The 17,680-nt window shown below is 38.3% G+C and overlaps 1 protein-coding gene across 1 annotated transcript in view; it reads left to right on the top strand.

Annotated features, from left to right (window-relative positions):
• The first annotated feature begins 3,269 nt into the window (after positions 1-3,269).
• Elapor2 (endosome-lysosome associated apoptosis and autophagy regulator family member 2) overlaps positions 3,270-17,680 on the top strand; it is a 153,723-nt gene continuing 139,312 nt past the window's right edge. The window contains exon 1 of the mRNA XM_026414568.2: positions 3,270-3,473. Coding sequence (XP_026270353.2) covers positions 3,270-3,473 — 204 coding nt within the window. The remainder of the gene's footprint in view (positions 3,474-17,680) is intronic.

The following is a 17,680-nucleotide window of genomic DNA, read 5'->3' as shown; positions in this document are numbered from 1 at the left end:
AAGTTAAGCTCAATTTTCAGATACACCCTGCAAAAAAGAAAGCTGATGATCATCTAGTGCCTTCAAAATGTTTAAATCTTCATAGTTAAAACCTTCCCAAAGAATTCCATTAGGAATTTTTATTAAAACATATTTAAAGAAACTAGACTTTTAAGAGTAAATTATTGATTAACCACCAACTACTTGAATAATCTGCTGTTAGATTATAAAATAATAGTTTCAAGAAGACCTTAGAGTTTTGGGAGGGATTTGTTTTCTCTGTATGCTGATTTTAATTACCTAAAGTTAAGATTTTTTTTCTATAGGTGAAATCAGTAAGAGAAAATTATTTGTGAGTTACAAATTGACCTACTTAGGAAAATCTGTAATTATCATTTAACCTAGGTACACTGACTAAGATGACCTTAATTTTTACAAGGGAAGAAATTGTCTTCAATTCATTAGCTATATTGGTAGTTATGTTCCAAAATAATAGCATAATTTGACCCATGTAAATTTCCAATGAAGTAAAGAATAAAAATAATACATAAAGAAAATGACAAAGGAAGAAGATACAGGCATCTGTATGATTTTGCAGAGGTCCAGGTACTTATAAGTGTAAAATAAAGGAAAAACTTATAAAAGGAAATGTCACTATATTTAAGAACATAAAAATGAAGTCTTCTTCAGGAAAGGTTACCAGAAAGTATATTAAAAGAAAGATTATAAACTGAGGAAAATGCTTTTGACATATTTGGAAAACATGCATAAAACTTATAAGGATTGCTTACAAATCAATAAAAAAGACAAAAACTTTGATTCAAAAATGGCCAGAGTACCAACAAAAAGTTTATACATGCTGACATGAGGTGCAAATAGATACAAGTAGTCAGTAAACATATATTAAAGGTTATTCAGTATCACTGTCATGGTTTGGATCTGGACTGTCCCTCAAAGTCTCATGTGTTGAAGGCTTGATCCCCAATGCAGCAAGGTTTAAAGGTGGGGTTTAAGGGTAGTGATTGTATTATGAGGGCTTTGATTTCATGAATGGATTAACCCATTGATGGGTTCATGATTGAATGGACATTGTGGAGCCTAGTCAGAGGAAGCAGTAACTGGGAATGTGCCCTGAAAGGGTATATTCTTGTTTTTGGCCCCCTCCACGGTTGGTCTGTCTCCCTCTCTCTCTCCTTCCTGATAACCGTAAGATGAACAGTTTTGTTCTGCCTCACCCTTCCTGCCATGATGTCCCTCCTTGCTTCAGGCCCAAAGCAATGGAGGCAGCTGCTCATGGTGTACAACCTCTAAAACCCGACCCAAAATAAAATTTTCCCTCCTTTAAGTAGATGTTCTGAAGTATTTTGTCACAGTACTAGAAAGCTAACATAATCACTAATAATAAAAATACATTTAAAAATACTAATAAGAGCATATTTCTCTTCTACCAAAATGGCAAATATTTAAAGTATCATAATCTAGTGTGATGTGATATAAATACTCATAAACTACTGGAAACAGTTGATAGTATTGTTTTGGAGAGAATTTATGCATTGTTCATGAAAAACTTTAAAAATGTACATACCCTATGATCTAATGATATCAATTCTGGAAAAGTATCACGAAAAATTGAAAAATGTGAAAAAAAGAAAGTTTAAAAATATGCACATAGTTTATGTATTAAGGACATTCATTCTAGAATTATTTATAACATTGAATACTTGAGAAACACTGCCTAAGAGCCAATAGTAAATTATGTATTTCCAAAAAGTAGAAGATATTATGCAATTATTAAAATTGTGTTGTTGGAGACTTTAATCACTTGAGAAAGTACTCGTGTTTTTAAGTAAAAAGTAAAAGCAAAATTATTTACAAATTATTATTCCAATTTTGGAGTATACACAGAGTTAATAAAACAAGAAGGAAATTTCTACAAATATTAATACCATCAATAACTGTGGTGTCTTCTTTGGGTAGTGGGATCCCTGGTGATTTTTATATTCTTCCTAATATTCTTTAGTATTTTCCAAAATGTTTACAATAAACAGAATACATATGCATCACATATATTTTGCACTATATATCTACATATTTATAACTATATGTTTATACCTATATCTAGATAAATCTATTTTTCTCTCTCCACATATATCTGAACATACACATATGTATATAGAGAGTGTTTCACTTGAAAATGTTTATTAAGCTGATATTAGAGAGAAGGTTGCAGACAGAATCAGGTCAATTTATGTTTTGTGTGTCAGGTAGATTTCTTCAGGTAATCAATTGTCAAAAATTTGGGCTTCTTTTAAACAGGATAACTAACTCATTCACAGAATTTTAGACCAAGAAGCCACCCTGGAGATCCCAGCTACCAAGGTCTGTCCATCATGTTCACACTTGGTTCCCACTACCTCGTTCAGTTATCCCAATCTTTGTACAGGAGAAGCTGCTTTCTCCAGAAACAAAACGGCTTACTTGCCCAAGGTTACACATCCCCGGGGAAAATAACACCAGTATCAGCAATAATTGGGATTACTATTATTAGTAGTACTTATCACATCTACTACGTTCCAGGCACTCTTGTAAGTGCTTTATGTGCATCAACTTATTTAACACTTACAACAATCCTCCAGTATTGTTATTATTTTCACTAAATAGGCGAGAAACGGAATCACACACTACATCTTTTACCTCAGTCCTCTGTCCTACCCGCCATTTCCTACAAACCCTAATCACCTAGAAATTGGATCCGAGGCTGGCCCCTAGGTTACTTCTCTCTGTGTGCATGACTGGGGAGATTTTAAAGACCCGCCGTATGAAAATAATGTCCTGACGACCTGTATTACTCGGGCTTCATCCCTGGAGCGTCCCTACTGCTGCTCCGTGGGGACCAAGATATAGGAAACACTCCGGGGGTCACCGGCCTGTCTCATCCTCTGTCTTGCAGCGAAGCTCCCCGCTCCGGTGGCAGGGCATCCCCTCCAGGCAAACGGCGCTGGGCCTTAGCCCCTGCCCGCGCCACCTGCTCCCCGGCGCCCGCGTCCCCGCCCCGCGTCCCGCCCCCGCGCCGCGCCCGCGTCCCGCGGTCCCTCCCTCCGGCGTGACGGGAGCACCGGCGCCAGCTGCCCGGGCAGCCAGCGCAGCGGAGCTGTCAGCAGGCGCACTGACAGGGGCGAGCGAGCGCGGAGCCCAGGGAGCGCACCCTCCTCGCAGCCTGGGAACCGGAGCTGCCGCCCCACCCGGGGAGGCTGCCTTCCTGTCCGCCGGCCGACCACCGCGGGACGGAGATGCTGCTGCTCGCCCTGCTGCAGGAGCGGGGCGGGGGCCGGGGGCGGCCGGCGGGGATGCCCCGCCGCGGGCGCGCGCCGCCCTGGAGCCTCGCCTGGATTTGCTGCTGGGTTTTCGCCGGCTGTCAGGCGGCCTGGGCTGGGGACTTGCCCTCCTCCTCCTCCTCCTCCTCCTCCAGCCGCCCGCTTCCTCCTTGCCAGGAGGTGAGCAGCACCTGGTCCCTTACCTGGAGTTTGCCGAGAGGGCGGGGGAGGGGTTGACTGTTTATTTCTTCATTTGCCTTCGTCACCTTTTTCCTTGTTGGAGGACAGGGTTTTCGTTTTGTTTCAAGGGATGAAGTTGACCGCCCCTGGTAGCTGGCCTGGAGAGGGTGTGTGGCTTTGATGCCTATCTGGTGATGTTTTCTGTTCGCGCTTATTTTTTTCGGGGGCGGGTGCAGGGGGGGGGCGGCTCTGAAGGACTTTGCGGTGCCCTCTTTTGGAGAGTCAGGTTTGAGGACTTGGGGGTCGAGGGAGACGTTTCGTCAAGGGGAGGAGACTGGGGAAGCCCGGCCAGTGAGAATTGGAGAACTATCTCATTACAGTTTTTCCTGAGACCCAGATACAGACTCAGGAGGGTTTCCCGCGCCTCCCCCTTTTCTCCACTCCCAAGTGTCTACAAAGGTTTTCCTCTTACTTCCCTGGGCTCACCTTCCTGATAAGGCCCTGGGGAACTGCTAAGCCTGTGTGTAGTGTCATTTGGCATTCTTCTGGCAAAATATGGATATAAATTGGTTAGGAAAAAAAAAAAAAGAGTGTACTAGGGGAAGAGGCGGGCTGGTGATGTAGAAAATTAGAAAAGACAGAGTGAATATGCTCCTTTTGGGAGGTGCTTAATCACCTGGCTGAAGCTGTGCAGCTGTGCATTTTATAGATTGAGATTATTGTGAATTTACAGCCAAGGATAATTTATGGGTGATGAGATTTCCTCTAGGTTTTAGGGGAACATGACTTAGTGTGCCAAAAATTTACAGGGGGTGTCATCGTTTGGTACTTGTATTAGGTGTTTATCGTTTAAATGTTCTAGAAAGTGCATCCTCTTAATAAAAATCAATGAGGGGAAGGAAGCAACATTTCTGACCTACTTTGAATGATTATGTTGAAGAGGATATGAGAGGTGGGTCCTGGTTTTAGGAAGATTGCTAGGAATCAGGGTGATGGGGCATTTGAACTTAAGCAGCAAAAATAAGTTAGCCAATATCCCCTCTGGGAAGAAAGTCCAGAGCTTATTCCTTGTGTAGATTGTTATAACTTCTGAATTTTACCCAGGTTTGATTGAGAGAGGATCTGCATTCTTGACATCACCATCATCCATGGATTTTCAGCTTCCTTTCTCATAATACAAGTCCCAGGACAGCCTGAAATGAAAGAGAATTAGATCAAAGGCTTGTGTGGGAAGACACAGAAGTGTTGTAATAGGGGAAATCAGGGCATGCTCTCAATAAACAGCTGTATTTAATTTCAGAGTTTTTAGTATAATTAGTTTAATATGTATTCCACAACTTTATCACCTGGGAATAATCCATTCTTCCAGGTTTCTACCAAGAGTGCTCCTTGGACATCTTCAGTTTGAACAGTTGTGACAGTAGAAACTTTATCCTTCACCCCCATCCTCCAACACCCATCAGTCCCAATATGCAGAATGTGTGTTTTCTGAAGTGAAAAGTCTTCAAGCTTCTTGTAACATTAATTCTTAAGTAATGAAGAATCTGTTCAAAATAGGTGAAGGTCAAGGGCAGTAGAGGATATACTTTGGTCACTACAACCAGACTAATCCTTTAGATGAGCAAATGTTCTATACACATGTACCCAGTCGGAACAGAGTATAAGTCTACAACCCAAGGCAGAAGCATGAAAAGAGAAGTAGGGAGATGATAGAAGGCTCAGGAAGGCCTTGTTAAGTCAATCCCAGCTTTTTATTGTTTTTTTAGAAATTGCCTGTGATTTATCCTTTTAGCTCTCAAATTTGACTTTTCCCTCTGACAATAGGAATAGTAAAATGTACAGGAGGATGCTACTGAGCCTGCTTGTGGTGGCTAGCTGTGTTTTTAGAAATGGTCACAGTTCCATTTATATTCCTCTTGATGACTAACAGAATTTTAAGACCATTAACTGTGAATTGAGTTCCTTTGGAAATAGAAAAGGCCTAGTGGCCTTCCAGGGACAATATCTGCTTTTCCCTAGTCTTACCAGCTGAGCTAATATGTAAACTTTATTGTTTCACAGTGGCATTGTTTTTAAGAGTAAAGCACGGAAGGCAAGGGATTTTCAGGCTTTAAGGGTAAGGTTATTTGGAGGGGCATGCCCTTGAGCTTAGTGCTTTCTTCTGATATACAGCTGTGGAAGTGTGGGCCCAACTCCTGTGAACAAAGGCACAGTTACAGTAACTGCTGTGTGTCACTGCTGCGAGTTTGTCCCTTTGCACTCTTTGTTAATATTAGAGGAAGTGAAAGCTGGATACAAAGGATAGGGCTATGAGGTGGGGAAGAGAGTAAGACCAGTTAAAGTGAGAGTTTTGAGGATGGAAACTAAAGCCAACTCTTGATATGAGAGCATGTTGAGGAGTATGGAAAAATCTGGAGGTCATTCTAAACCTTGTTTGTCTCATCATCATTTATAAAAGTACTCCTGCTTACCTAAGTTACAAAGTCTAGCAGTTTCCTTGCCTAGTTGTAGGGAAGAGCAATGAAAGGAAAGGGAGCACAGAAAATTGGCCTGGGAGTAATCTAGTGATGATTGCCTGAGAGCAGAAAAAGGCCCTTCAAAAAGACAACTGGGTATGAGTAAAAGTTTCACTTAAACTCTTGCAAAGGATTGGACTCTGGGGTGAAATTCATAAAAAAAAAAAAAATCAGCTTCCTTTATCAGTGTCCTTGGATTATGGAGTTGAAAAGGAGAGAAAAATATGATTGCTTTGGAATGTTCAGCTGGTGATCAAATCAACAGGATGGAAGTATAGGCACAAACAGGAAGTGATAGTTTGGAAGAGAGAAAAAAAAATGTAAAGTCAATGTACCAGCAGATAAAGAACAAGAATGGGATGTGACTTTGGTAATTGGTATTCAAAGAAAAAAAGGACCATACATCAGAAGTACTTGAGCTTTCATATGGAGGAATTTACAGAAGGTATTTTCTGGGTATCTGTTTTTCAATTGTAAAATAAAAGTAATACAAAATGACCTACTTACTTTATTGTGAGGATGAGATTAATATATTAAAGGAAAACATCTATATAAATATAAGAGTTCTTTATTGTTAGATTAGCAGAGCTAGATGCTATTATTTCAGCAAGGGTCTACATCCAGCCTTCAAAGGTTCAGAGGATAGGTCTATCTGAGAATTGAAATGGGATTTTTGACTCAGTGAATAAAAGGACTTAATTGGGCTGCCAGAAGAAAAAAATAAAAAGGCCAGAAGATGATTCAGAGTTGGAGTAGGGTATTAAAAGATAGAGTACATGAGAGGAAAAAGAACAGAACTAAGTGGATTATGTATGCATTATTTAAATTTGGTAAATTAAATCACGTGATAGCTGATTCTTAGTTCACTGCTCTAAAATCTTGCATAATGTGATTCTACTGGTCTGTTTGAATCTTTATTGAATGATGACTTTTGCCAACAGTTTTTATTTCACAAATATTTATTCTGCTTATACTGTATTGCAGGCAAAATGTCATGATGTAAAATCACACACACAAAAAATATGCATAGGTAAGGATGAGACAGATATGTAAATGAACAACTGAAATTAAGGGATTTGGTGCCACAAAAGAGGAGAGGGGCAGTCAAATCTCCTGGGAAGGATCAAAAAAGATCCTACTCACACTTTCTACAGAGGAAGAAAATGACACATGAAAAATGAGTAGGAATTTGCCAAAAGACAAGGTTCAGGTGTGTGCTGGTTTGGGGAAAGCTGTTTCCATATAGAGCATAGACTGAAAAAGGACAGAAGTACAAAACTGCTTTGTGTTATAATTGGTTATCACTGGAGTACAGTGTACAATGAGAGGCTTAATGAAAATGAATCTGAGAGGCAGGCAGGAGCTGATCCCAAGGGACCTTTTATTATGCTGAGAAGCTGATCTTCATTTGGTAGGTAAGGATTTAAAAAGCAGGGTAACATGCTTTAGTTTGGCCATGGTATGGAGGCCCCATTAGAGCGGTGGAAAGAGGTGTGACTTCTTAGGAGGTGATTGTAATAGTTCAGGTAAAGAATGGCAGATCCTCAATTAAGGAGTAGCAATGAAGGGGGTAAGAGGGCTTAATTTAGGAGATAGAATTGACAGTAAATGGATATAAGATTGAAGGAGTAAGATGCTCTGGCGTGATTAGAGAAAGTTGCTTCTAACCTCCAGGTGATCCAGTATGAGGGGGATGAGATAAGGAACTTCCTTCTGGAGAGTGTGACTTTGAGTGGTTAAATCAGCAGTTAGGGTGTCAGGCCCTGTTGCTCCGGAGCATGGTCTGGACTGGTGCAGAGATCTCAGAATCACTTGATGGGAAGGTGCACTGAAACTATTGGGTTAGCAGAAATCAAAATCATCCAGGGAGAACAAAGGTCAAAGATAGGACTTGGTTTTGAGCTAATTGTGGAAATGCAAAAGCAATGACTAGAAAGGGAGAAATGTGACAGAATGAAGTTTTGAGGTAAGGGAGAACAGCTTTGAAGAAGAAAGGGCTGGTTTTGTGTCAGTTGCCCAAAGACTTCCTGATAAAATGAGGACTGAAAAGAGAAGATTGAATTTGGCAATTATGTCTCTGGTACTTTGTGCCAGAATAATTCCTGGGGGGTAGAGGAGATGAGTTAACATTAATGGGAGGTAAGGCCATGATGATAGGGTAGAATTGTGTTACATGGCCTTCCTAGAGTTGGTAAGATAGTGGGGCTTCTAAGTCTACATAAATCAGAAGGATGATAAATGGCCATGTTTTCTATTCCACACTTTGAGGTAAACAGTTGAGAAATATCCTTTGTGCAGGAAATCCCTGTAAGTCATGGGCTATGGGGAAAGGTGACAGAAATTCTAGAGTTATACTGTCACTGAAGGAGTTAGGACTCTGCTTCTGTTTTTAAGCAGTTAACATAATTAATCTTGCCTGTTATCCCTGTGGAGGTGAATTTTCCATTTTGAGTTTTTATGCTCAGAACCATTTCTCATGTTTTAGGCAAATGTGAGCAAGTATTCACACCATCAATATTTACAATGTAAAACTAAGAGTTGACAGATCTGTGAAGTGTCATATTTTAGCACAGGGGATGGAAATAGCAGAACATAGTACAGAGTGGCACGCTTTCCTTTCACAGTGTATTCTTCAGCAATGTCTTGGTTTTTATTCTTTATTGTTAGAAAATACAAGTGAAATTTTGGTTGCCTTTTAATTCCCTTTGAAGAAACCATGCATAATTCTATTTTGTCTTTCTGAATATGTTATATATAGTATTTTAGTATTCAATACATATTTGTTATGTAATTATGTACCAGGTATGGATACTAAAATAAATACACACACACACACACACACACACACACACACACAGGCCTTGCCCACATAGAGTTTTGTAATCTCTTGGCAGATTAAAAACAAGCCCACATATCCTGTATTTACATTTGCAAGCATGATAACAAAAAAAATCACTGTGTGCAGTGGGAGTGTAGCCACCCTAGCTGGGGTAAGAGACCAGAGATTCCTCTGGAAAAGCTAATACCCAAAGGATGAATAGGAGTTTATTGTATGAAGGTCATTGCTGATAGTGATAGAACTTCTCAGACAGAAGAAGCCTCCTGGCCTAGATCAATTCCAAGACCCTCCCTTAACTCTTACTGAACTACAAAAGGCAATAGATCTTTTTTCCTATCTGAATTTTAGTAAGAACCTTTGATTTACTCTTTGGCATCCATATGCTGTCCTACAGTGTTGCATATACATAGGGTCACCCTGTGTGGATTGGTGAATTGTGTTCTGTATAAGGGCACACAGCTGAGGGGAAGGAGGAACTAGAAGCTATTCAGAGCTCAGTGTGCCCAGCCATCTGCCATGGCATAGGCCAGCATTCATTCAGAGGAAGGGGTACCTTGTTCCAATTAATATCCCAAAGGGGGCACAATTTTAAAAATCACACAAAGATACCATGTATTTCACCAGAGACTTTGAACACGCATACATTGTTTCCCCCAAATATGTATAGTATATATACACACATACACACACACATATACATACCTTCATATATATATATATATGTGTGTGTGTGTGTGTGTGTGTGTGTGTGTGTGTGTGTGTGTATTTGGTACCAGGGATTGAACATAAGGGTGCTTAACCATGGAGCCATATTCCCCAGACCTTTTTATGTTTTATTTAAAAACAGGGTCTCATTACATTGCTTAGGGCCTCGTTAAGTTTGCTAAGGCTGGCTATGATCTTGCGATCCTTCTACCTCAGCTTCTAGGGCCGTAGGGATTACAGGCATGTGCCACTGCACCCAGCTACATATATTTTTGTTTAAGGCACTTTAAGAGTTTTAAAACTAAGTAAAAACACAGGTCTTCTTCTCTGGAAGAACTAATCATTGCCTTAAAATTGCAGTAAGTAGTTGGTTTATGATTTTTCAGCTATATGAAGGAATTGATCTTTATGGTACATTTAATCATAATTTGTACTTCTCTCAATTGAACCAGATTTAAGACTCTGAAATAGATACCCAGGGATAAGAATATACTGAAATTTATTCTTAGTTTACAACTTTGGATTTGAAGATACTATGTGTTACCCTTACTCAAAGCTTTGCTCTTATAGGCTCTTTTCTAGGTCATTGATTCTGAAAGTGTGGAGGATCAGTAGTGTCAAAATTACCCCCAAATCATCAAAAATGCAAATTCATGGGCTCTGCACACAACCTTCTGAAACAGAAACTCTGGGGTTGAGACCCAGCATTCTGTATTACAAGCAGCCCATCTGGTATATGCTTCACTCTGAAGTAGAAGGACCACAGAATAAAGATACATAGTTTAGTGGCCTGAAACCCAGGGAGCTGTTTCATTGCTAGAATTCCTTAAATTGTCACCCACCTGATTTCCTGCTCTGCAGGGCATCTTAGAAATTTGTTAAGTAATTACATCAAGTGGGCCATGAGATCTCCTTTATTAAAAAAAAAAATTCTTTTAGTTGTAGATGAACACAATATCTATATTTTATTTATTCATTTTTATTTGGTGCTGTGTATTAAACCCAGTTCCTCATATGTGCTAGGCCAGACTCCACCACTGCGCCACAACCCCAGACCTCTCCTGTTCTTATGAAGAACCTCAGCCAGTGTTTCTGTGTTACCTTCTATATACCAGTATCCATGCAAAACACTTAAAATAAGATGCAGAGGATTTTGTTACTAAGCTGTAGGAGCTCACAGGCTGATAGAAGCAGCAATCATGGAAATCAATAAATATCTTTCCCTAGAAATGTATTAGAATAGAAATACCTAGTAATATTAAGAGAGGATGGGCAGTCTTCTTGATAAATATTTTCCAATGTTTGCTACTTACAGGTGTGTGTGTGTGTGTGTGTGTGTGTGTGTGTGTGTGTGTGGGTGTGTGTGTGTGTGTGTGTGTGGGTGTGTGGGTGTTTACATTTTTTCCCTGATACAAGTGTCTTTTGATGGAGTATAAGCAGTATTGATAATAATTAAAGAACCTGATTCAAACCTGAGTCTTGCCACTGGTCTATGCGCCTTTGAACACATCAACCTTTCTATATCTTTCTTTGCTGAAAATGCAGATAATAAATCCTACCTCTTCTGTGTTAAGAGTTGCTGTGAGGATCAAGCTAATGCATTTGAAAATTCTTTATGAATTCCAGTGCAATGGGTAATATTGGTTATAGTTCTCATAAGTGAAGAGCAATGTTTCTATGGTATTGGGTTGAAGGGTGAAAGAAAGAGAGAATATAGGTAGACTAATTATTTATTTACCAAAGTATTCTTTAGGAGTACTCTTTCCTAACTATAAAAGTAGTGAGTAAATTGCCCTGTCTTCACTAAAATGTTCACTTGGTTTCAGGCAAACAATACTCCTGGTTTTTCTCTTACCCCATTATCATCCTTTTTAGTCTTTGAAGGGCCTCCTTGTCTCCCTGACTTCTTTCCATGGGCACATTTCAGGGCTCAATCCTTGGCCTTTCCATCTTTTCTGTCATTCTCACACTATTGGCGATGTCACTCAGCCTCTTGGATTTAAATAACACTGACTTGTGGATAGCTCCCAAATTTACATCTCCTGTGTGGACCATCCCTGGATTCCTATCAAACATAGCCTTTTAACACTTGAATAGGTAGCTCAAATCTCATATTCCCAAACTGAGTTCCTAATACTTGCTCCAAACCTACTCAGAATTTCCCTATTTTATTTAGGTGCAACTCCTCCCTATTTTATTTAGGTGTAGCTCCCTTGAGGCTCCATCTACTTGTTTGTCTTCAGTATCTTTCATCCAACCTATTAGCAGTTTCTCTTGTCTGTGCTTTAAAATAGCTAGATTTGGGACTTGTACCACTTTGCCTGTGACTTCTGGATTACAACACTATCATATTTTACTTGAGCTTTTGTGATAACTTCCCATTTTGATGGTTCAGTACAGCCAAGAGATCACATTAAAACATATGTAAGATCATGTTATTCTTCAGCTTGAAACCCTTATAAGACTTCATTCAGAATCACAGCTCTGATGGTGGTCCTTTGGGCCTTTTTGAAGCCTTGAATATCACCTATTATCACTCTCCCTGTCTTACTCTGTTTTGTCCTGCTACATCAGAATATTACAGATGGGTTGATTTATAAAAAATAAAATGTTTGGCTAACAGTTCTGGGGGTGAAAAAGTTGAAAACTAAAGAGCTGCATCTGGTGAAGGCCTCTTGCTGTACCACTGAAGGTGAAGTGGTAAGAGAGAGCAAGAATGAGCAAGAGGGGCCTGAACTTTCCCTTTTACAACAAACTCACTCCTGTGATAATAGCATGGTCCCTTCATAGAGTGGAGCCTTCATGACCTGGATGCCTCCTGTTCAGGCCCCACCTCCAGAACACTGCATTAGGGATTAAGTTTCTAATGCATGAACTTTGGGAAGCACATTTAAATAGAAGTACCTCCTATTTTTCACTCTGCTTTACCTACCCTGGTCTCCTTGCTCTTTCTAGAAAATGTTATATGAGCTCTTTTCTCATATAACATATTTTCTATTGTCTCTTTCTTCTACCTAGAACACTCTTCCCTCAGGTATTTTAGGAGGCTTTCTTCATCATGTACTTCAGGTTTCTATTCAATCATTACCTTCTCAGTCAGGCTTTCCTTAGCCACCTGTTTAAAATCCCAACCCCTTCCTCTCTACATCCATTTCATGCTTTTAGTTTTCTCTGTAGCACTTTCAGTATCCATAATAAAATATATTTGAATCACTTATACTATTTATGACTCCTCCCTCTCTCAGTAATTGTAAGCTCCATAAAATGTTTATGTATGTGTAAACACACACACACACACACACACACACACACACACACATACTTGGACAGTGCCTGGTACTATATGTATGTGTGTGTGTGTGTGTGTGTGTGTGTGAATAAATTTAATTTTTGATAAGTAGGTTGTTTTTAATTGTAGTATAAGATGTTTACAATAAATAGCAATGTGAAAAATTACCTGAGTTTCTGTGTGGTGGTGCATGCCTGTAATTCCAGTCGCTCTGGAGGCTGACGCAGGAGGATTGTAAGTTCAAAGCCAGCCTCAGAAAAAGTGAGGCACTATGCAACTCAGTGAGACCCTGTCTCTAAATAAAATACAAAATAGGACTGGGGATGTGGTTCAGTGGTTGAGCGCCCCTGAGTTCAGTCCCCAGTAACATCCCCTTCCCCAATTATCTGAGTTTCTAATTATCTAAATAGATTACTAAGATTTATTACTATAGATCTAAGATTACTAAGATAGATCTAAGATTTCTGCTGGATATGAATGATAGCCTCATTCTGGAGGATATAAACTATACCCTAGCCAATATTGAAAACTGTTACTTTTTTACTAATTTGATGGTAGAAAATGCTATGTCATTGTAATGTAATCACTTGTTAGTGTGCTTAGAGAAATGTCACTTAGCTTTTCATATTTCCCTTTTATAGAATTTTTACTTAGGTATTTTTGTTTTTCTTATTATGTGGCTCTTATTTTATAGTACAGATAACATATGTGCACTGAAAATATTCCTTTGATTTTTCTTCTAGGTGTTTTGAGATATATAAATCCTAGAAAAAGCAATTATTTATTTAGACTATACAATAATATGGAATTATTCCCTTAACATATCAAATTGACATTAAAAATATTTTAATTTTTTAGAAATAAATATTTGGTACATAGTACCTTATTAAATTTCTGAAATATATGAAATTTTTCGTGTATTTGGGTAAGAAAAATGTTGAAGCCATTGCAGGGTGTCTAAGAAATTTTGGATTTGGGTTGGCATTTTTTTTCTATAAGTGTGTTTTTGAAATTTCAAAATAGAAGTATTTAATTCTTTGTTATTTCTTTTTCAGTGGTCATGTGTTTATTTGCTTATCTAGCATTTAATAAGTTCATATCATATATTTCTCATAGAAAAACTGAAAATATGTGATTATGGGACAGATGGTTATTAAATGCAGATATGAAGTTGTGCACAGGGTTGTAAAGAACCACAGAAGGAGCAAATGAATCAAACTAAGGAGCTCTGCAGCACAAGTGATGTTTCAACTCAGTTTTGAAGGATTTTCAGAAGAGCTTTATAGGATATGCAGCAGCCCACATATGGCAGTTGAAGATAAAGGTGTGCAACAGTAGAAAGGAATTAAATAATATGGCCAGTTCAAGGGCCAGTATGAATGGCATGTGGGTGGGAGTGGCAAGAGGTGCATAGGTGAAGAGGAAGGCAGAGACTGAGGGGTTTGTAAGGCAGAAAGATTGTTGTTTCTGAGAGTAGAGGAAGATAAAAAGGGTATTATATTTAAGGCAGGAAGATCAGTTAGGCGACTGTTTTATTCTCCTTATGGGAGAAGCAGCAGACAAATGAAAACCCAGAGCTCAGCAAATGGAGAGGGTGGGAGGAGATGGATTTGACAGCTATTAAAGAGATCCCATCTTTAGGAGTCTGTGACTGAGTGATAAATTTCAGTCTCCCATGACTTCTAGGTAGGAAGAAGCTGGGCAAAAGTGGAATGAGTTCAGTGTTGCACATTCAGAGTTTTAAATGCCCATGGGACACTTAAAATATGGTCTCCTGGAGACAGTTAGAGGTACAGGAATGCAGCTGGGACAGCTTGGGAGCCATGAGTTCATGAGAGGCAATTAAAGCTATGGGTGTTGACGAGATCACCTAGGCTGTGAGCATATAGCAAGAGCAGTGTATTGAGGAGGGTGCTTAGGGAAATGCCAGCATTTAAGGAGCAAGCAGAGTGAGAAGCATTTGATGATACTGAGGAGGCACAGCTAGTGGAGTGTGATTAATTAGCATAGGAACTTGCTAGAGGTTGATGGGGAGGGCACCAGTAAATCTGGAGTATGATATAGACATGGTTTTTCTCATATTCAGCAAGGCATTTGTATTGGTCTCATATCCTTATGGTCAAGATATAGAAATTTGTGATCAATGGTGGGATACTGGGCAGATTCTTGGCTTTTTAAACAAATGTACACTGAGGTTATTAATTTAAGGAATTGATGCTAAGCTGGAGGAAATTTGCCAATGCAGTATTTTTAGCCTTATTATCTAATCTCTGTCCTGTAAATGTTTTACTACTACCATTTTAAACCAATACTTTCCTTTTGAGAAGGCTATCAAATTTTTTTAAAATCAAAAGCTGGGAAGCATGCCTAATGAGTTGGAAAGAAGAATTGGGATTCAAAGTGATTTTGAAAGGTTAGAATAATGAGCAAACAAACATAATTATTTTAAAAGTAGACTGTTCTTTTTTATTCTGAAAATTACATGTTTTAGGATGGGGAAATCTTACTTAAAAGTACTTTTGAAGTCACAGATGTCACACGACTGCTAAGAGCAATGATGGAGAGTCTTCTGTTCTGTTGATATGAACAGGGTGATTGATTCATGGAAGGTAGACATTTAACTTGGGTTATGAATTCAACTTAGGTATGATATTTGCAGAGGGATATTGAAATAAGGTGATATTGGCTTCAGATATAAATTAGGTGACTTATTTACAAAGTGTGTCATGTGAGGACTAGTCAGGGGAATTGGGATTTTAGCTTAGAGAAGACTTAAGGGGCCACAATAATGAGCTTCAAACATATTAAGTGCAGTGTGGAAGAGGCATTGGTATCATGCTAATTTAGAGTACAAGATTTGGATTAGTAGGTAGCAGACAGAAGAATGCAGGACTGAGTTCATCCAGGAAAGTGTTTTATATCTGTTGGAACTGCTTCTTTGTACTCTGAACATTCAGGGTTCCTGCTTTGAAGGGCCTTTTGGCCTGGGTTGGGTCCATGGAAACAATGAGTTTTGGTTACTGCCCTGTGCCTCTATTACCAGGGTGGATTCAATCTGTCCTTGGAGCTTTAGTCCTAGAACATTCTTTCTTATTCTGTCATGCTTAGCACTTTATTCTAAGATTGCAACAATGTAAACATAAAACATGCCCTTTTGACATTAATCTCATATCCTAAAATTGAGAACGGAAAGAATTGGCTCTGTCAAATGTAAGCTTAATATATACTTCTACTTGATAGTTCTTGAACTTATCAATAATGCTTACTAGGAAATGACTTGAGCCAAAATAATAATTGATGCTTTAACATTTCTGAGCCTGTTATGCTAGGAAAGTGCCTCTCTAGCTAAAGAGCAGATAAATATTAGCACAATCTGCTCTTTTTTGTTTCATTTTTTTTTGCATTTGTCACTTTTTAAAATGAAAAGCAATATATGAGCATTCTAGAAAAATGAAGCAATAAAAATATGCATAACCCCACTAAATAATACTAATCTTAATAGTTTAGCATTTATTATAGGAATAATAAATAATAAAAAAAAACAATAGCCAGGTAAAATTTTAAGTGCTTTTTGTGTATTAACTCACTCATCCTGCAAACTATAATGAGTGTGATCCTAACATTTTCTAGTATGACTGTTACTTATGATCCCAAGCTGCTACCTAGCATCTACTCTTAATCTGTATTGCCTCTATCATATGTTATCAAGTGTTCTTTGCATATATTACATTACACACATCTACACATTCACAAAATGGGAATATTCAATGAATATAGTGTGATTTTCTTTTGTATCTAAAAATATACTGTAAACTTATTTCCATATTTTGACTCATTAAAATTTTTTTAGGGATACTATGAGTCTCTTTGTCCTCTGGATAGTCAGTTTTTATAATCAGTAATTTGAACAATATATAATTCATTCTTTCTCTTTTGACTTACTTTCTATGCCATGTTTTTATATGTGAGTATATATGAACATATATTCTTTAAAATCTATTATATAACACATGATACTATTATATATATATATAAAACACATGATACTATTTTATATATATATGTGATATATATATCTATATATCTATATATATCTATCACATGATACACATTAATATGATTTCTTTTGGACTGTTTTTGGGACCAAGATAGCACAAAAAGCTGAGCATGGTGGAACATGCCTATAATCCCGGGGACTCTGGAGGCTGAGGCAGGAGGATTTCAAGTTTAAAGCCAGCCTCAGAAACTTAGTGAGCCCCTAAGCAACTTAGTGAGATCCTGTTTCAAAACAAAAAATAAAAAGGGCTGGGGGTGTGGCTTGGTGGTTAAGTACCCCTAGGTTCAATCCCCAGTACCAAAAAAAAATTGTATGCAGTTTTATAATATGGTTTTATATGATACTGCATGCTTTTCTTTCATTCAAAGATTTCTCAGCTGTTCTTGCTCATTTAGTCTTCTGGTTCAACCTCAGAATACTTTCGAAAAGTTTTGCAATTTCCTTTGGATTCTCTTAAGTCTGCTTATTTAGGAAAAATGTCATCTTTGTAGCATTATCTTGGTTTCGAGGGCATAGTCAGCTTTAGTATTTATTGAAACATTCTGTATCTCTCGGCCTTTGTATTTCTCACTATTTTATTTGGTTAATACCCCCTACAATTTAACCTTTTAATTGATTTTTCCCTGAAAAATCATTGTTTTTTTTTACAAATGAATATTTAGTTTCTTACAGAGCTGTCTTGTTAATTCTAATGTTTTGATTAGTTATCTTTGTTTTTCTTGACATCATGTACCATTTATTGAGAAGTTAAGCACATGAAACATATTACTTATATTAATAGTACCTCACAGCAATACATAT

Source organism: Urocitellus parryii, chromosome 3 (assembly GCF_045843805.1).
Source record: "Urocitellus parryii isolate mUroPar1 chromosome 3, mUroPar1.hap1, whole genome shotgun sequence".
Taxonomy (NCBI): domain Eukaryota; kingdom Metazoa; phylum Chordata; class Mammalia; order Rodentia; family Sciuridae; genus Urocitellus; species Urocitellus parryii.
The sequence above is the reverse complement of the archived record's forward strand: the minus strand, read 5'-3'. Positions and strand labels throughout refer to the sequence as shown.